We start from the raw sequence: 20370 nt of genomic DNA on the forward strand, positions 1-20370 counted from the left end.
AGTGCTGGGATTACAGGCTTGAGCCACCGCGCCCGGCAGTATATATTTTTTAAAACAAAAACAACGAGCTTTTTTCTTGAATGGAAAAAGTTTAAAAAATGACAACTTTTCCTGCCAACAAGCATATGAGATATCAATGAATCTTTTTATTTTTATTTTTATTTTTTTTGAGATGGAGTTTCGCTGTTGTTGCCCAGGCAGGAGTGCAGTGGCACGACCTTGGCTCACCACAACCTCCGCCTCCTGGGTCAAGTGATTCTCCTGCCTCAGCCTCCTAAGTAGCTGGGATTACAGGCATGCACCACCATCCCGGCTAGTTTTGTATTTTTATTCGAGATGGGGTTTCTCCATGTTGGTCAGGCTGATCTGAAACTCCTGACCTCAGGCCATCAGCCCACCTCGGGCTTCCACAGTGCTGGGATTACAGGTATGAGCCACTGCGCCCGGCCTGAACGTTTTAAAACATTTTTTATAGGACTGTGAACCTGATTCAACTGTTCTGGAGTCAGTTTGGCAGCCCCTGTCTAAACATTGATTCTGTAATTTTTAATCTAGGAAGCTGTCCTAAAAATATCACAGAAGAGTACAGGGATTTTTTTTTTTTTTGAGACAGAGTCTTGCTCTATCGTCCAGGCTGGAGTGCAGTGGCGCGATCTTTGCTCACTGCAAGCTCCGCCTCCCGGGTTCTCCTCATTCTCCTGCCTCAGCCTCCTGAGTAGCTGGGACTACAGGCGCCCGCCACCACACCTGGCTAATTTTTTTTTTGTAGTAGAGACGGGTTTTCACCGTGTTAGCCAGGATGGTTTTGATCTCCTGACCTCATGATCTGCCTGCCTCAGCCTCCCAAAGTGCTGGGATTACAAGTACAGGGATTTTTTGTAGATTTTTTGCTATAGCATTGTTTGTAACAGAAAAATTGGAAGCAACCTAAATGTCCATCAGGAGAGTGTTGGTTAAATTATAATACATCTGGCTGGGCGTGGTGGGCTCATGCCTGTAATCCCAACACTTTTAGGAGGCCCAGGAGGGAGGATCGCTTGGGCCCAGGAGTTTGAGATCAGCCTGGGCAACATAGTGAGATCCTATCTCTACAAAAAATAAAAAATTAGTTGGGCATGGTGGCATGCACTTGTAGTTCCAGCTACTCAGAAGGCTGAGGTGGGAGGATCGCTTGAGCTGGGGAGGTTAAGGCTGCAGTGAGCCATGATCATGCCACTGCATAGCCTGTGTGACACAGTGAGACCCTGTCTCAAACAAAACAAAACAAAAGAGAAATATGATACATCCATACAATGGAATACCATGCAGCCATGCAAAGACTGAGGTAGAGGCCGGTTGCCGTGGCTTATACCTGTGATCCCAGCACTTTGGGAGGCCAGGGCAGGAGGATCACTTGAGCCTAGGAGTTCAAGACTAGCCTGGGCAACACAACGAGATCCTGCCTCTACAAAAGATAAAAAATTAGCTGAGTGTGGTGGCTCGCACCTGTAGTCCTCCTAGTTACTTGGGGTGAGGAGGTTGAGACTTCAGTATGCTGTGATTATGCCACTGCACTGCAGCCTGGGTTACAGAACAGGACCCTGTCTCAGGAACAAAAAGATTGAGACAGGTATTTATGCATGATAATGAAGCGTGAAGCTGCACAACATATAACATTTGGCCGGCCCTATTTGTGAAGAAAAGGGGCGTCTGTGTCCATGTATAAACGCGTATGTTTATATGTACAGAACGTTTTCTGGGAGAATATGCAAGTAGTGGTAAGCAGTGATTGCCTCTGAGGTATGGCAAGGTTTAATGCTTTATTTTTGTTTATTTATTTACTTTTTGAGACAGAGTCTCGTTTTGTCACCCAGGCTGGAGTGCAGTGGTGCGATCTCTACCTCCTGGGTACAAGCGATTCTCCTGCCTCAGCCTCCCGAGTAGTTGAGATTACAGGCATGTATCACCACACCTGGCTAATTTTTGTATTTTTAGTAGAGACAGGGTCTTGCTATGTTGGCCAGGCTGGTCTCAAACTCCTGACCTCAAGTAACCCGCCCACCTCAGCCTCCCAAAGCACTGGGATTACAGGCGTGAGCCACCACCACGCACAGCCAAAAATGCCTTTTTTTTTTTTTTTTTGAGATGGAGCCCTGCTCTGTCTTCCAGTCTGGTATGCAGTGGCACGAACTCGGCTCACTGCAACCTCTACTTCCCAGGTTCAAGCGATTCTTCTGCCTCAGCCTCCTGAGTAACTGGGACTACAGGTGTGCGCCACCACGCCCGGCTAATTTTTCTTTTCTCTCTTTTTTTTTTTTTTTTTTCTGAGACAGAGTCTTGCTTTGTCGCCCAGGCTGGAGTGCAGTGGCGTGATCCCGGCTCACTACAAGCTCCACCTCCCAGGTTCACGCCATTCTCCTGCCTCAGCCTCCTGAGTAGCTGGGACTACAGGTGCCCGCCACCACACCTAGCTAATTTTTTGTATTTTTAGTAGAGATGGGGTTTCACCATGTTAGCCAGGATGGTCTCAATCTCCTGACCCGGTGATATGCCTGCCTCGGCCTCCCAAAGTGCTGGGATTACAGGTGTGAGCCATTGCGCCTGGCCCAAAAATGCCTTTTAAAAAAGTAAAAAGCCTTGGTAGTTTTTGTTTTTCTGTTTTGTTTTTTTGAGAGAGTCTTGTTCTGTTGCCCAGGCTAGAGTGCAGTGGCCTGATCTTGGCTCACTGCAACCTCCATCTCCCGGGTTCAAGTGATTCTCGTGCCTCAGCCTCCTGAGTTAGCTGGGACTCAGGCATGCACTACCACACCCAGCTAGTTTTTGTATTTTTCGTAGAGATGGGGTTTCACCATGTTTGCCAGGCTGGTCTTGAACTGATGTCAAGTGATCTGCTCCGAAAGTGCTGGGATTACAGGCGTGAGCCACTGTGCCTGGCCTCCTTGGTAGTTTTCAAAGTACACATCATAGAGATGCTGCTATGAAAAACTTTCCTGGGCCGGGCGCGGTGGCTCAAGCCTGTAATCCCAGCACTTTGGGAGGCCGAGACGGGCGGATCACGAGGTCAGGAGATCGAGACCATCCTGGCTAACACGGTGAAACCCCGTCTCTACTAAAAAGACAAAATCTAGCCGGGCGAGGTGGCGGCGCCTGTAGTCCCAGCTACTCGGGAGGCTGAGGCAGGAGAATGGCGTGAACCCGGGAGGCGGAGCTTGCAGTGAGCTGAGATCTGGCCACTGCACTCCAGTCTGGGTGACAGAGCGAGACTCCGTCTCAAAAAAAAAAAAAAAAAAAAAAAAAAAAAAAAGAAAAACTTTCCTGTTGATGTGGGTTGCTAGGGGTAATAATCCCCTCTGGAAAGCATAATGCCACTTCCAGCCCCACAGCCAAATCCTAGAGATGGAAGGTCCCAGAGAGGTGGCCTGCCCAGGTTCTCTCGGCAGCTGAAACAGTAGCTGTCTTTTCTGCTTTCATTCTTGGGTCTGTCTGCCCCTTTCCACTTTTAAGTGGCTTCCTGTGACCCTGAGAGGCCCTAACTCAACCCTGTCCATCATGGACAGAAGGTGAACAGCCCCTGGAGGTGGAAGTTTGGGGAAGATATGGAAATGAAGACCAAAAGCTGCTGTATGCATGTGGGGTTCTTGTTTGATATCTTACAACTCCTGGAATATAAGATCATCTTTGGAAGAAAGAAGGTCTAGGTTTTTTTCTTGCCTCTGTTACTAAAAGTGATCAGCCGGGCGCGGTGGCTCATGTTTGTAATCCCAGCACTTTGGGAGGCCAAGGCAGGCAAATCATGAGGTCAAGAGACTGAGACCATCCTGGCCAACATGGTGAAACCCCATCTCAACTAAAAATACAAAAATTAGCTGGGCATGGTGGCATGTGCCTGTAGTCCCAGCCACTTGGGAGGCTGAGGCAGGAGAACTGCTTGAACCCTTTAGGCGGAGGTTGCAGTGAGCTGAGATTGTGCCACTGCACTCCAGCCTGGCAACAGAGCGAGACTCCGTCTCAAAAAAAAAGAAAAAAAAAAAAATCTACTCAAATCTGGCTGCTGTTAAGTTTCAAAAACTTCTTGTTGAAAAGTACAGGCCCGGGAGCAATGGCTCACTCCTGTAATCCCAGCACTTTGGGAGGCCGAGGCAGGCAGATCACCTGAGGTCAGGAGTTCGAGACCAGCCTAGCCAACATGGCGAGACCCCGTCTCTACTAAAAATACAAAAATTACCCTGGCATGGTGGTCGGTGCCACTAATCCCAGCTGCACAGAAGGCTGAGGCAGGAGAATTGCTTGAGCCCATGAGGCGGAGGTTGCAGGGAGCCAGGATCATGCGCCTGCACTATAGCCTGGGCAACAAAGCGAGTCTCTATCTCAAAAAAAAAAAGGAAAAATGAAAAGAGGATGGGCCGGGCCTGGTGTCTCACGCCTATAATCCCAGCACTTTGGGAGGCTGAGGCAGGCGGTTCACCTGAGCTCAGGAGTTGGAGACCAGCTTGGACAATGTGATGAACCATACCTCTACCAAAAATACAAAAAATGAGTCCGGTGTGGTGGTGTGCGCCTGTGTTCCCAGCTACTTGGGAGGCTGAGGTGTAAGGATCGCTTGATCCTGGGAGGCGGAGGTTGCAGTGAACCACAATTGTGCTACTGCACTCCAGGCTGGTTGACATAGTGAGATCCCATCTCAAAAAAAAAAAAAAAGGAAAAGTGCAGGGATGTACACCCATCAGGAGTGTATTGCTCCATGAATTTTCACAAACTGAAGTTACCTGTGTAACGATCACCCAGCATCCTAGAAGCTGCCCCTGACTTTTATCTATGTCACTGCCTCCCAATCACAAGGAGTAACTAGTCACACTTTCTCCTATATATATATTTTTTGTCATTTTAAAAAATAGTCACGTATCAGTTAACAATGCGGATATATTCTGAGAAACGTGTTGTTAGGCACTTTCATCATTGTGCAAACATCATAGAGTGTACTTACACAAACTGAGATTGGTAGAGCCTGCTGCACACCTGGGCTGTATGGTGTAGCCTATTGCTCCTAGGCTGCAGACCTCTGCAGCATGATGCCATACAGAATACTGTAGGCAACTGTAACATAATGGTAAGTACTTGCATATTAAAACATAGTAAATATGGAAAAGGTACGGTAAAAATACGGTGTTTTGGGACCACTGTCATATACGGTAAAAATATGGTGTTCTGGGATCACTGTCATATATGCAGTCCATTGCTGACTGAAATGTTACGTGGCACACGACTGTTTATACATTTTCCTATTTTTGTCCTTTTAAGTATTAAAAGTAACTTTTTTTCTTTTATTTATTTTTTATTTTATTTTTTTTTTTGAGATGGAGTCTCGCTCTGTCGCCCAGGCTGGAGTGCAGTGGCCGGATCTTGGCTCACTGCAAGCTCCGCCTCCTGGGTTAATGCCATTCTCCTGCCTCAGCCTCCGCAGTAGCTGGGACTACAGGAGCCCGCCACCTCGCCCGGCTAGATTTTTGTATTTTTTTTAGTAGAGATGGGGTTTCACCGTGTTAGCCAGGATGGTCTCGATCTCCTGACCTCGTGATCCGCCCGTCTCGGCCTCCCAAAGTGCTGGGATTACAGGCTTGAGCCACCGCGCCCGGCCACTTTTTTCTTTTAAAAGCAATATATAGGCCGGGCATGGTGGCTCAAGCCTGTAATCCCAGCACTTTGGGAGGCTGAGACGGGCAGATCACGAGGTCAAGAGATCGAGACCATCCTGGCTAACACGGTGAAACCCCGTCTCTACTAAAAACATACAAAAAACTAGCCGGGCAAGGTGGCGGGCGTCTGTAGTCCCAGCTACTCGGGAGGCTGAGGCAGGAGAATGGCGTAAACCCAGGAGGTGGAGCTTGCAGTGAGCTGAGATCCGGCCACTGCACTCCAGCCTGGGCGACAGAGCGAGACTCTGTCTCAAAAAAAAAAAAAAAAAAGAAAAAGCAATATATATATATATAGCTGGATATGGTGGCGCATACCTGAAATCCCAGCACTTTGGGAGGCCGAGGTGGGCTTATCAGGCGTTCAAGACCAGTCTGGCCAACATGGTGAAACCTCACCTCTACTAAAAATACAAAAATTATCTGGGTATGGTGGTGGGCACCTGTAATCCCAGCCACTTGGGAGGCTGAGGCAGGAGAATCACTTGATGAACCCAGGAGGCAGAGTTTGCAGTGAGCCAAGATTGTGCCATTGCACTCTAGCCTGGGCAACAAGAGCAAAACTCTGTCTCAAAAAAAAAAAGCAATATATGGCCAGGCACGGTGGCTCACTCCTGTAATCCCAGCACTTTAAGAGACTGAGACAGGCAGACCACTTGAGGTCAGGAGATCGAGAACAGCCTGGCCAACATGGTGAAACCCCATCTCTACTAAAAATACAAAAATCAGCTGGGCATGGTGGAAGGCACCTGTAATCCCAGCTAGTTGGGAGGCTGAGGCAGGAGAATCGCTTGAACCTGGGAGGTGGAGGTTGCAATGAGCCGAGATCACACTACTGTACTCCAGCCTAAGCGATGGAGTGAGACCCTGTCTCAAAAAAAAAAAAAAAAAACAAAGTGTTTACAGCTTTGCATAAAGTTTCCTGAAGCATACATGCATTTAAAAATATTTTAAAAAATGTTTAAAAAGCTGGGACTACAGGCGCCTGCTACCATGCCCAGCTGGGGCGTGATCCGCCCGCCTTGGCCTCCCAAAGTGCTGGGATTACAGGCATGCACTGTGCCCGGCCCCTAAAATATTTTTTTAAATTTATTTTTATTTTTATTTTTTTCTTGAGATGGAGTCTCGCTCTGTTGCCAGGCTGGAGTGCAGTGGCGCGATCTTGGCTCACTGCAACCTCCGCCTCCCAGGTTCAAGCGATTCTCCTGCCTCAGCCTTCCGAGTAGCTGGGATTACAGGCGCGTGCCACCATGCCCAGCTAATTTTTGTATTTTTAGTAGAGATGGGGTTTCACCATGTTGGCCAGGATGGTCTCGATCTCTTGACCTCCTGATCCACCCACCTTGGCCTCCCAAAGCTAAAATATATATATATATATATATTTTTGAGACGGAGTCTCACTCTGTCGCCCAGGCTGGAGTGCAGTGGCCGGATCTCAGCTCACTGCAAGCTCCGCCTCCCAGGTTTACGCCATTCTCCTGCCTCAGCCTCCCGAGTAGCTGGGACTACAGGCGCCCGCCACCTCGCCCGGCTAGATTTTTATATTTTTTAGTAGAGACGGGGTTTCACCGTGTCAGCCAGGATGGTCTCGATCTCCTGACCTCGTGATCCGCCCGTCTCGGCCTCCCAAAGTGCTGGGATTACAGGCTTGAGCCACTGCGCCCGGCCGCTAAAATATTTTTTTATACTGATGTATTTAAAAAAGTATTTTCCAGGTATTGTACCATGTGCATTTATAATATTTTTCTATATCATCAAAATAACAATGATTACTCCTAAGAACATTTCTTGATATCATACAATATCTGGTCCTTTTTCAAATTTACCCACTTGTTTCTAAAATACCTTTTCAGCACATTAATGTACTTTTGTAACTAATCCACTATCAGGTATTCATATTCATTTAAAAGACTTTTGACATATTTCATTTCTACCCTAGGTATAAAAAGAAAGTATTGCCCTAAACTTTTGCCAACTTTGGGTATTAATATTTTTGCTGATTTGTTATATTATTTCTTTATTAGTCTTGTCATTGTTAGAGACAGGGTTTCTCTCTGTCACCCAGGTTGGCATGCAGTGGTGCTATCATAGCTCACTGCAGTCTTGAACTCCTGGACTAGAGGAATCCCCTGCCTCAGCCTCCTGAGTAGTTGGGACCACAGGCATGCACCACTACACCCACCTGATTTTTTTTTTTTGAGACGGAGTTTCGTTCTTGTTGCCCAGGTTGGAGTGCAATGGCGCGATCTCAGCTCACTGCAACCTCCACCTCCCGGGTTCAAGCAATTCTCCAGCCTCAGCCTCCTGAGTAGCTAAGATTATAGGCATGCACCACCATGTCCGGCTAATTTTGTATTTTAGTAGAGACGGGGTTTCACCATGTTGGTCAGGCTGGTCTCGAACTCCTAACCTCTGGTCATCCACCCGCCTCGGCCTCCCAAAGCACTGGGATTGCAGGTGTGAGCCACTGTGCCCAGCACCAGCTAATGTTTTTTACTTTTGTAGAGACAAGTTCTCGCTATGTTGCTGAGGCTGGTTTTGGCTTCCCGCCTTGGCCTCCCAAAATACTGACTTTACGGGATATCCAGCCTATGTTCTTTATTTTAAACATAACATTGTAACCCAAGCTTTTAATTTTGATGTTGGGAATTCTCCAGCACCATCATTTGAACATGGATAGGTAATGGTCCATCACGACGGTTCAGAGTATGGTTCTTCCTGGGGCCCCCAAGTTAGCTGTTACAGCTTTTCCCGTCTAATCAGTAAATAAGCCTCCAGTGGTGGAACTCATGGTCAAGGTTCTGCCTTCTGAGTTCATGTGTTTCTCCCTTCTCTACATCAGAATCCACCTCATTGCCTGGAGATCACGCCACCATCTTCAGAAAAGCTGGTCTCAGTGATGCGGTTAAGTGACCTCTCTACAGAAGATGATGACTCAGGTCACTGTAAAATGAACCGTTATGATAAGAAGATTGATAGTCTAATGAATGCGGTTGGTTGTCTGAAGTCTGAGGTGAGGGAGGTAGGGGGCTGGGACAGCTGGTACCCTGAGGATGTGCAGGAGCACCCAGGTGGATTTCCTGCCTGGTCCCTCAGCCTGCCTCTGCAGGCCTTCTGACCTCCTCTGCAGGGTTGTCCTGGGCTTCAGGTGCCTACCCGGGGAGGTAGCTGGGGCAGCATGGGATCCCATCCCACCAACAAGGGCCCCCTCTATTGAGCACGTAGCTATCCTGGTGCTCTACATGGGTGGTCTGATTTGACTTTTTAAAACAGCATGTGAAGCCAGTGGTGGTATTGTCCTCATTACAGAGATGAAATACCTGGGAAACTAGGGCCTATGCCTTCCACTTTATATAAAGTTTAACAAAAACAGGCTTGGCGTGGTGGCTCACGCCTGTAATCCCAGCACTTTGGGAGCCTGAGGCAGGTGGATCACCTGAGGTCAGGAATTCAAGACCAGCCTGACCAACATGGTGAAACCCCATCTCTACTAAAAATACAAACAAAACTTAGCGGGTGTGGTGGCGTGCGCCTGTAATCTCAGCTACTCAGGAGGCTGAGGTGGTAGAATCGCTTGAACCCAGAAGCCAGAGTTGCAGTGAGCCAAGACGCGCGATTGCACTCAGCCTGGGCAACAGAGAGAGACTCTGTCTCAAAAAAAAAAAAAAAAAAATTAACAAAAACAAAGCCCCAAAGAGGCCAAGGAAGTGTGTCCTCAGTTGCTGTGCTGTCTCTTGGGGTGGGATGTGGCAATGAAATTGGAAATAGAACCTGGAAGTCCAAGGTCCCCAGCTAGGAAGTTGGCAGAGTTGTCATTAAAATCCAGGCCTTGAGCTTGGATTGCTATCTCAACATATGTCTTCACTGCTAACACGACCTGTCTTTAATCCTCCACCCTGTACTTGAGGTCCAGAAAACCTCCTGGAGAACCTAGGGCTAGCTGCCTGGCAATAGGCCCTCTTGGCTGGGTGCGGTGGCTCACGCCTATAATCCCAGCACTTTGGAAGACTGAGGAGGGCAGATCACTTGAGGTTAGGAGTTCAAGACCAGCCTGGCCAACATGGTGAAACCCGTCTCTACTAAAAATACAGAAATTTGCTGGGCATGTTGGCACACGCCGGTAATCCCAGCTACTTGGGAGGCTGAGGCACGAGAATCTGTTGAACCTGGGAGGCGGAGGTTACAGTGAGCTGAGATCGTGCCACTGCACTCCAGCCTGGATGACAGAGTGAGACCCCATCTCAAAAGAAAAAACAATAAAAGCCCTCTTCCCCTATAACTTAAAGTGCAGGAGCCTTCTTGTGACGTCTTTCCTCCTTTGGTGTGCCAGCCAAACCACAGTTTGCAACCTGGCTTCGTTCCCAACCCACAAGTCACTGGGGCTCTCTCTACTGAGCTTCCTCATCTACAAAAAGAGAATCAGCATTGCAGCCACTTTGAGGCATTTCCATTGAGGGCATTTGGAAGCCATGGAAAGGATTTATTTTAGTTAATTTATTTAGCCAGGAGCGGTGGCTCACGCCTGTAATCCCAGCCCTTTGGGAGGCCAAGGCAGGTGAATCCCAGGAGAGTCAGTCTTCATGTCAGTTAATTGAGATTGCCCCCATAAGGCCCTGGCACACAGCCTGTGTAGTTCTCAATTGGAGGGCCCCTTATTTTATTTATTTATTTTTGAGATGGAGTCTCGTTCTTGTCGCCCAGGCTGGAGTGCAGTGGGCATGATCTCGGCTCACTGCAACCTCTGGCTCCCAGGTTCAGGTGATTCCATCCTGCCTCAGCTTCCAGAGTAGCTGGGATCATAGGCACGCGCCACCACATCTGGCTAATTTTTACTAGAGACAGGGTTTCACCATGTTTGTCAGGCTGGTCTTGAACTCTTGACCTCAAATGATCCACCCACCTTGGCCTCCCAAAGTGCTGGGATTACAGGCGTGAGCTACCATGCCCGGCCGGGACCTTATTTTCGTCCAAAGCATTGAGCTTAGCAATGTGGCATAGAAGAAGGACCTCCCCTCAGTGGCTCCTGCCTGGGTCCCCCTGCGCAGGTCAAAATGCAGAAGGGTGAGCGCCAGATGGCCAAAAGGTTCCTGGAGGAGCGGAAGGAAGAGCTGGAGGAGGTGGCCAATGAACTGGCCGAGACTGAACATGAGAACACGGTGCTGAGGCACAACATCGAGCGCATGAAGGAGGAGAAGGACTACACCATGTAAGGCGGCGCCTGCCCTGCCCCCGCTGATCTATTCCTCCCTGCTAGGCTGCCCTGAGTGCTGGGCAATAATGGAAAGCAACAGAGGGGGCAGGCAGAGGCACTGTGCCTGTGCCCTGGAGCTTATTCAACAGTCACACAGTTAATTACAGTTAATTGCCTGATAGTGCTTATGATTCGTACTATGAGGGAAAGGGAGGACCCTGTGGATTGCGGTGTGGGGCTGAGTAGCAGGGAACTCTTTCTGGAACAAGTGATATTTAAGGGGTGTCCTGCAGGATGGTTAAGTGTTCGGCAGGTGGGTGCTGGGGAAGAAAGCACGCTACTCAGTGGGAACTTCTTAGGCGAAGGCCCGAAGGTGGGAAGGTATTTGTGGCTGAGAAATGGAAAGCAGGCCAGAGTGGGTGGACAGAGGATAAGGGGGCCACACAGGTTGGCAGGGGGTCAGCTCTCAGCAGCCACTTTGAGGCATTTCCATTGAGGGCATTTGGAAGCCATGGAAAGGATTTATTTTATTTAATTAATTTATTTAGCCAGGCGCAGTGGCTCACGCCTGTAATCCCAGCCCTTTGGGAAGCCAAGGCAGGTGAATCACAAGGTCAGGAGTTCAAGACCAGCCTGGCCAACATGGCGAAACCCCGTCTCTACTAAAATTACAAAAAATTAGCTGGGCTTGGTGGCGGGTGCCTATAATCCTAGCTACTTGGGAGGCTGAGGCAGGAGAATTGCTTGATCCTGGGAGGTGTCTCAAAATTTTTGAGATGGAGTCTCGCTCTGTCATCCAGGCTGGAGTACAGTGGCGTAATCTTGGCTCACTGCAGTCTCCACCTCCTTGACCTAAAGCAATCCTCCTGCCTCAGCCTCCCAAGTAGCTGGAATTACAGGTGCCCGCTACCATGCCTGGCTAACTTTTGTATTTTTAGTAGAGATGGGGTTTCACCTGTTGGCCAGGTGGCTCTCTGTAACACCTGATCTCAAGTGATCTGCCTGCCTCGGCTTCCCAAAGTGCTGGGATTACAGGCGTTAGCCACTGTACCCAGCCTACAGCCATGGAAAGGTTTTAAAAGCAGGGAGGTGGCCTGACTAGCTTTGGCTTCAGTGTAGAGAAGAGGTAGAAGGGCTCAAAAGCATATCTGAAGATGGTGGGTAGGAGGGCGTGACAGTAGGGGGGCAACGAAGAGATGACAGTGGTGGCTGTTTGAGAGAAAGAGGGCCACAGGTAGTTAATGTCTCCTGGTGTGGAGGCCCTGGTCTGGTGCCTAGGCAGATGTAACTTCTGGCTCTGGTCCTTTCTGAAGGCCACCCAGGCCAGAAGGGCTGTCCCTGCCCCCTCCCCCACTTTTCCCTGACCAGAGGTGAGCCCCCTAGGGCATTGTGAGGCAAGCCTTGGAGCTCTGGGCATGCGGGGGCCTGGGAGGGCTCACAGAGCCCTGTCTTTCTGGCCCCAGACTTCAGAAGAAACACCTACAGCAGGAGAAGGAGTGCCTCATGTCCAAGCTGGTGGAGGCTGAAATGGATGGGGCTGCGGCTGCCAAGCAGGTCATGGCCTTGAAGGATACCATCGGGAAGCTGAAAACGGTAGGTGGCAGGTGGGAGGACCCCAGCCATGGAACTGACCCAGGGAAGGGGCAGCTGCAGGCTGGGCAGGGTCTTTACGCGTCATCAGGCAGACTTTATGACATCTTCAGGCTGGGGGAGGGCATGCTTAACTAGGCCCCCAACCACCACTCTCACTTCCCAGTCCTTGACCCTTGAAGATGACCTCTGGTCACCAGGGCCTCTAAGGAGACCTCATCATGGGTCACCTGGGATCACAGTGAGTCAAGGCATGTGGTTGATTCCTGCAAGTATCAGCCACCAGGTCTTGTCATCCTGCTTTGCTTCCTCCAGGAAGTCTGCCCTGACTGTGCTCACCTGCACTGAGCCCTCCCACCCCTTTCTCCACCTTTGCTCAGAGCAGGCTTAGCTCTTGCTTGTCTCTTTAGGTCCACCGCCTCCAGGAAGCCTGCCCTTGATCACCTTGGCACTGTACACAGCCTGTTTCTCCTTGTCTGGGCTTTCTGGCACCAGCCCTCTTGAGTGCCCATGGGGCCTGCTTCTTCCCTTCTTCCCCTGCATCTATAAGACTGCCTGCTTGTCTTCCAGGAGAAACAAATGACCTGCACGGACATCAACACCCTGACGAGGCAGAAGGAACTTCTCCTGCAGAAGCTGAGCACATTTGAGGAGACCAACCGCACCCTCCGAGACCTCCTGAGGGAACAGCACTGCAAAGAGGTGAGCTCGGGGTCCGGCTCTATCCCTCCAGCCCTGCATGCCCGTCCTCGGAGCCTTTCTCTTTGTCTGTAAAAAGAAAGTAAGATTGGTGCCCCACCTGAGAGGGCCTTAGAGAGATGTAATGAAATCATTCACATGAAGTGCTCAGCCCCCAGTAGACAAGTACCATCTTAGATGGTGTTGAATCCGAGCCAGGAAGCACCGGAATGACCTTGAAAGTCAGGAGAGGGGCAGTGGGGAGTCAGGGAGGGGTTTAGCCCAGGGCAAAGGAAAGAGAGTTAACAGACTTGAGCTTTTTATTCGGTAGGAGAATGATTAATGGCTGGCAGACACACATTGTGTGGTCTCATTTTGTTTTCTTAAAATATGTTCTCTGAGGCTGGGCATGGTGGATTACTTGAGGTCAGGAGTTTGAGAACAGCCTGCCCAACATGGTGAAACTGCGTCTCTACTAAAAATACAAAAATTAGGCTGGGCACAGTGGCTCATGTCTGTAATCCCAGCACTTTGGGAGGCCAAGGTGGGTGGATCACAAGGTCAGGAGTTCAAGACCAGCCTGGCCAGTAAGTTGAAACTCCGTCTCTACTAAAAGAATACAAAAATTAGCCAGGTATGGTGGCATGTGCCTGTAATCCCAGCTACTTCATAGGTTGAGGCAGGAGAATTGCTTGAACCCGGGAGGCGGAGGTTGCAGTGAGCTGAGATGGCGCCACTGCACTCCAGCCTGGGTGACAGAACGAGATTCCATCACAGAAAAAAAAAAATTAGCCAGCCAGGTGTGGTGGTGGGCGCCAGTAATCTCAGCTACTCGGGAGGCTGAAGCAGGAGAATTGCTTGAACCCAGGAGGCGGAGTTTGCAGTGAGCTGAGATTGAGCCACTCCACTTCAGCCTGGGTGACAGAGCGAGACTCCATCTCAAAAAAAAAACATTGTCTGGGCTGGGTGCAGTGGCTCATGCCTGTAATCCCAGCACTTTGGGAGACCAAGGCGGGTGGATCACCTGAGGTCAGGAGTTCGAGACCTGCCTGACCAACATGGTGAAACCCCATCTCTACTTGAAAAATACAAAAATGAGCCTGGCATGGTGGCAGACGCCTGTAATCCCAGCTACTCAGGAGGCTTAGGCCGGAGAATTGCTTGAACCCACGAGGTGGAGGTCGCATTGAGCCAAGATTGTACCATTGTACTCCAGTCTACGGGACAAGAGTGAGACTTTTCTTTAAAAAAAAAAAAGTTTCGGAACATTATATGTTAGCAAATACAGTTGACCCTCTGTATCTGTGGGTTCCACATTTGTGGATTCAGCCAACTTTGGATTGAAGATATTTGAAAAAAATTACATATTTACTGAATACCTATAGACTGTTTTTCTTGATATTATTCCCTGAATCATATAACAACTATTTACATAGCGTTTACCTTGTATGAGGTATTATAAATAATCTAGAGATGATTTAAAGTGTATGGGAGGAGGTACATAGGTATATACAAATACTGTGCCATTTTATATCAGGGATTAGAGCATCTTTGGATTTTGGTATCCACAGAATGTCCTAGAACCAGTCCTCCATGAATACCAACGGATGACTGTATTTCTTTTCTTATTTTGATTGTCAAATAAAAATTAATGATGTACAACATGTTTTGACATGTACACAATGTAGAATGGCTAAATCAAGGTAATCAACATATGCATTGCCTCACATACTAAGATATTTGTGGTGAAAACACTTAAAATGTTCTCTTAGCAATTTTCAAGTATATGGATCAGTAACTATAGTCACCATGTTGAACAATTTCTCCTTGTCTAACTGAAATCTTATATCCTTTGACCAATATTTCCCCAGTGCCCCCCAATTCCATCTCTGGCAACCAGCATTTTCTGCTTCTGTGAGTTCGACTTCTTTTTTTTTTCTTTTTTGAGATGCAGTCTTGCTCTGTCACCCAGGCTGGAGTGCAGTGGCGCGATCTTGGTTCACTGCAACCTCCACCTCCTGGGTTCAAGTGATTCTCCTGCTTTGGCCTTCCAAGTAGCTGGGACTACAGGCGTGCACCACCATGCCTGGCTAATTTTTGTATTTTTAGTAGAGACGGGGTTTCGCCATGTTGGCCAGGCTGGTCTCGATCTCTTGACCTTGTCATTCGCCCGCCTCAGCCTCCCAAAGTGCTAGGATTACAGGTGTGAGCCACCGCGCCCGGCCGAGTTCGACTTCTTTAAGTTCCACATATAAATGAAATCATGTGGTCTTTCTGTGCCTGGTTTATTTCACTGAGTGTAATGTCCTCTAGTTTTTTGCATGTTGTGAAAGGATTTCCTATTTGAAGACTCAGTAGTATTCCATTGTGTATCTCTACTGTGTTTTCTTCATTCATCTATTTTTGGACACTTAGGTTGATTCCGTATCTTGGTGAATAATGATATATTAGCAAATATTTCAGAAAAGACTGACAGTATAAATGGTTGTCTTCCTGTTTGGTTCAAAGCAAAAGATGACAATAGTCTGAAAATGCCAGTGCTAATGAAATGGTGACATTTTTCTTATTTTTGCCTTTTTTTTGAGAACGAATTTTGCTCTTGTTGCCCAGGCTGGAGTGCAGTGGTGCAATCTTGGCTCACTGCAACCTCCACTAACTGGGTTCAAGTGATTTTCCTGTCTTAACCTCCCTAGTAGCTGGGATTACAGGTGCATGCCACCACACCCAGCTACTTTTTGTAGTTTTAGTAGAGATGGCGTTTCATCATATTGGTCAGGCTGGTCTTGAACTCATGACCTCAGGTGATCCACCTGCCTCAGCCTCCCAGAGTGCTATAATTACAGGCATAGGCCACTGCGCCAAGCCCTGTTTTTGTTTTGTTTTGTTTTCAACATTGTCAACCTTATTTTTATCTTTATTTATTTATTTTTTTTCTTGAGACAGAGTCTTGCTCTGTCGCCTGGGCTGGAGTTCAGTGACACGATCTCGGCTCACTGCAACTTCCACCTCCTGGGTTCAAGCAATCCTCCTGCCTCAGCCTCCTGAGTAGCTGGGATTACAGATGCATGCCACCATGCCCAGATAATTTTTGTATTTTTAGTAGAGACGACGTTTCACCATGTTGCCCAGGCTGGTCTTGAACTCCTGAGCTCAGGCAATCTGCCTGCCTCTGCCTCCCAAAGTGCTGGGATTACAGGCATGTGCCACCGCGCCCAGCCTTGTCTTTAAAAATTAATATGTTGGCTGGGTGTGGTGGCTCATGCCTGTAATCCCAGCACTTTGAGAGGCCAAGGCAGGTGGAACACTTGAGGTCAGGAGTTCAAGATCAGCCTGGCCAACATGGTGAAACCCTGTCTCTACTAAAAATACAAAAATGTGGTGGGCACCGGTAATCCCAACTAATCAGGAGGCTGAGGCAGGAGAATTGCTTGAACCCAGGAGGGAGAAGTTGCAGTGAGCCTAGATCATACCACTATACCTCAGCCTGGGTGACAGAGTGAGACTCTGTCTCAGAAAAAAACCCATTAATATATAAAATAAGGCCGAGTGTGGTGGCTCACGTCTATAATCCCCATACTCTGGGAGGCCGAGGTGGGAGAATTGCTTGAGGCCAGGAGTTTGAGACCAGCCTGGGCCACACAGTGAGACCTCATCTGTACAGAACATTTTAAATTTAGCCAGGTGTGGTGGCGCACACCTTTGGTCCTAGCTCTTCGGGAGGCTGAGGTGGGAGGATCACTTGAGCCCTGGAGGTCAAGGCTACAGTGAGCTGTGATTGTGTCACTCACTCAGGCTGAGTGACACAGTAAGAGTATCTGAAAAAAAAATTACATATGTATGTAAAACAAGTAATGTAAAGTGGTATACTCACTGCCCAGCTTTTTTTTTTTGAGATAGAGTCTCGCTCTGTCGCCCCAGCTGGAGTACAGTGGCGCAATCTCGGCTTTCTGCAACCTCCCCCTCACGGGTTCAAGAGATTCTCCCACCTCAGCCTCCTGAGCCGCTGGGATTACAGGTGTCAAACCCGGCTAATTTTTGTATTTTTAGTTGAGATGGGGTTTCATCATGTTGTCCAGCCTGGTCTCAAACTCCTGACTTCAGGTGATCCACCTGCCTCAGCCTCCCAAAGTGCTGGGATTACAGGCATGAGCCATTGCCCCCGGCCACTCACTACCAGCTTTTAAAATAAGTGTCTACATAGTTGAATCCCTTTTGTGTGTCATTTTGCAATAACCTTGTCTCCCTCTCCTCAGAGGGAAACTTTATTAAGTTTTTTGTTTGTTTTGATACAGAGTCTCGCTCTGTCACCCAGGCTAAAGTGGCATAGTCTCGGCTCACTGCAACCTCTACCTTCCGGGTTCAAGCAATTCTCCTGCCTCAACTTCCCGAGTAGCTGGGATTATAGGAGTGTATCACCACGTCTGGCTTATTTTTTGTACTTTTAGTAAAGATAGGGTTTTGCTATGTTGGCCAGGCTGGTCTTGAACTCCTGACCTCAAGGGATCTGTCTGCCTTGGTTTCTGAGAGGGTTGCACTCCAGCCTGGATGACAGAACCAGACACTATCTCAAAAAGGGAAAAATGCCGGGTGTGGTGGCTCACGCCTGTGATCCTAGCACTTTGGGAGGCTGAGGTGGGCAGATCGCCTGAGCTCAGGAGTTTGAGACCAGTCTGGGCAACACAGTGAAACCCCATCTTTACTAAAATAGAAAAACTTCACTAGCATGGTGGTATGCTCCTGTAGTCCCAGCTACTTGGGAGGCTGAGGCAGGAGAATCGCTTGAGCCCGGGAGGCAGAGGTTGCAGTGAGCCAAGATCACACCACTGCTCTCCAGCCTGGGTGACAAGAGTGAGACTCCATCTCAAAAAGGGGGAGGAAAAAAAAAAGCCTCTTGCTCTAGCCAGTTTTCTCCTTTTTTGGTTTCATAGCTTCTATCATCCTGGAGTCCCATCTTCAATTGGAGATGAAGGGTCAGCTAATTGGAATTCCCACCCAAAAGTGGTGTTTCCTGCTTAGTCCAGGCTCAGCTCCTTGGCGCCTGCCTGTGCTTAGGGCTGCCTCACCATCTCGGTGTTTGCTGGGGAGTGCTCAGTGTGGTGGGGAACTGCTCTGGCTCTGGAGTCTGAATCGGCTCAGGGCCCAGTGCTGCCCCTTCCAGCTGTGTGACCTCACTTGCCTTCACTTCTTCCAGACTCGGTCTCCTCCTCTGTGAGATGGGAGTGGTGATAGTGCATGGCTCTTAGAGTAGGGGGCTTTGGTGAGTTCATGCACATATGATGGCAGAAGAGTTGGGCAGTGGTTTCAGTGCCCCAGGGGAGGCCTGGAGGGCAGTGCGAACAGCCTCAGGTTCTGCATCCGTGGCCAAGCCTTTTGTCCCATGTTCTTTGCCTCTTGTTGCCAGAGAAACCATAATACTGTCTTTTATCAGTTGCTAGGTCCCCAGGAAACTTTGGGAACCAGAGAGCCCTTTTCTCTTGGCTTATGAAGGGGATGTGTGGGTCTGAGAGGGAAAGAGGGTGAACAAGATGTCCCTCCCTGAAGGGATACTTTGTTCAGGTGCCAAGAAAAAATAGGGACAGTCACAAAGACACAGCCCAGTGAGAAAATGGGCCAGGGTGGGAGCAGAAAGTTCAGGCAAGAGTAAACCCAAATGACTCATGTGAGAGGATGCTAATCCTCACTGGTAATTAGAAAAGTGCAAATGAAACCATTTCGCAGGAGTGCTGTTAGCAGATACTGGCAACAGAGGCAGAGGTTGGCTGCTGCCTGGTGCTGGTGAGTGCAGGGAAGTGAGTCCTCCCATGTCCTGCTTGTAGCCCAGCGAATTGGTGCAGGCATTTTGCAAGGCATTTCAGCCACAATTCTCAGACCTTCTGACCTGGCCATTCCTCTTCTTGGTATCATACCTAGAGAAGCACTTTGTATATGCCCAGCGACATCTATTGCTGCAGTGTTTGTAGTTGCAAAACATGGGAACAGCCTCATTGTCCAGAGGTTGTGGGGAGAGGTCAAAAATGGCAATGGCAGCCGGGCGCGGTGGCTCAGGCCTGTAATCCCAGCACTTTGGGAGGCTGAGGTGGGCGGATCACCAGGTCAGGAGTTTGAGACTAGCCTGGTCAACATGGGGAAACCCTGTCTCTACTGAAAATACAAAAATTAGCCTGGCGTGGTGGCGGGTACCTGTAATCCTAGCTACCCGGGAGGCTGAGGCAGGAGAATCGCTTGAACCCAGGAGGTGGAGGTTGCAGTGAGCAGAGATTGTGCCATAGCACTCCAGCCTGGGCAACGAGCGAAAACTCCGTCTCAAAAAAAAAAAAAAAAAAAAATGGCAGTGGCATATTAGAGACAGGGAGAGGTTCAACATGCCATGGCATATTAGAGACAGAAAGCAGATCAGTGGTTGCTAGGGGCAGGAGTGGGAGGGAATGGGAATGGCTGCTTAATGGTGTAGGGTTTCTTTTTCAGATGATGAAAATGTTGTGGAGCTAGATAGTGGTGATGGTTGTAAGTATGATGAATGTACTAAATGCCACTGAATTTTACGCTTAAAAATGGTTAGCCAGGTGTGGTGGTGCACACCTGTGGTCCCAGCTACTGAGGAGGTTGAGGTGGGAGGATCATTTGAGTCCAGGATTTCAAGTTTGCAGTGAGCTATGATCCATGATCACAACATGTACTCCAGCTTGGGTGACAGAGCTAGACTGTGTCTCTAAAAGAAATAAGAAGGTTAAAATGACAAGTTTAATGTTACATATATTTTACCACAATTTTAAAAAATTAATAATGGAATATACCAAAGTCATTTAATTGTACCCTTTATTTTTCTTCTAGCTTTATTGAGGTATATTTGACAAACAGAAGTCATATATATTTTAAGATGTTCATCGTGATGATTTGATGCCGATATACATTGTAAAGTGACTACCTCAATCAAACTAATTCACACATCCATCATGTCACATGGTTACCTTTTTTGTGTGTGTGATGAGAACACTTAAGATCTCCTAGCAGACTTCAAGTATATAATACATCATTAATTATAGTCACCATGCTGTACACTTTAAATGGTGTTCATCCTGGCTAACACGGTGAAACCCCATCTCTACTAAAAAAATACAAAAAAATAGCTGGGCGAGGTGGCGGGTGCCTGTAGTCCCAGCTACTCGGGAGGCTAAGGCAGGAGAATGGCGTAAACCCGGGAGGCAGAGCTTGCAGTGAGCTGAGATCCGGCCACTGCACTCC

At 48.5% G+C, this 20370-nt stretch overlaps 1 protein-coding gene across 7 annotated transcripts in view; it reads left to right on the plus strand.

The window, feature by feature from the left end:
- ODF2 (outer dense fiber of sperm tails 2) overlaps positions 1-20370 on the plus strand; it is a 49217-nt gene that overhangs the window by 7017 nt on the left and 21830 nt on the right. For all 7 annotated transcript variants that reach the window (XR_004053892.1, XM_030919118.1, XM_030919119.1 and 4 more), the window contains 4 exons: positions 8512-8682; positions 10715-10875; positions 12324-12453; positions 13021-13152. Coding sequence is in view for 6 of the 7 variants with exons in the window: in XM_030919118.1 (XP_030774978.1) it covers positions 8512-8682; positions 10715-10875; positions 12324-12453; positions 13021-13152 (594 nt within the window). In the remaining variant the exon portion in view is untranslated. The remainder of the gene's footprint in view (positions 1-8511; positions 8683-10714; positions 10876-12323; positions 12454-13020; positions 13153-20370) is intronic.

The sequence above is a fragment of the Rhinopithecus roxellana genome, chromosome 16, assembly GCF_007565055.1.
Source record: "Rhinopithecus roxellana isolate Shanxi Qingling chromosome 16, ASM756505v1, whole genome shotgun sequence".
In the NCBI taxonomy this organism is placed as follows: domain Eukaryota; kingdom Metazoa; phylum Chordata; class Mammalia; order Primates; family Cercopithecidae; genus Rhinopithecus; species Rhinopithecus roxellana.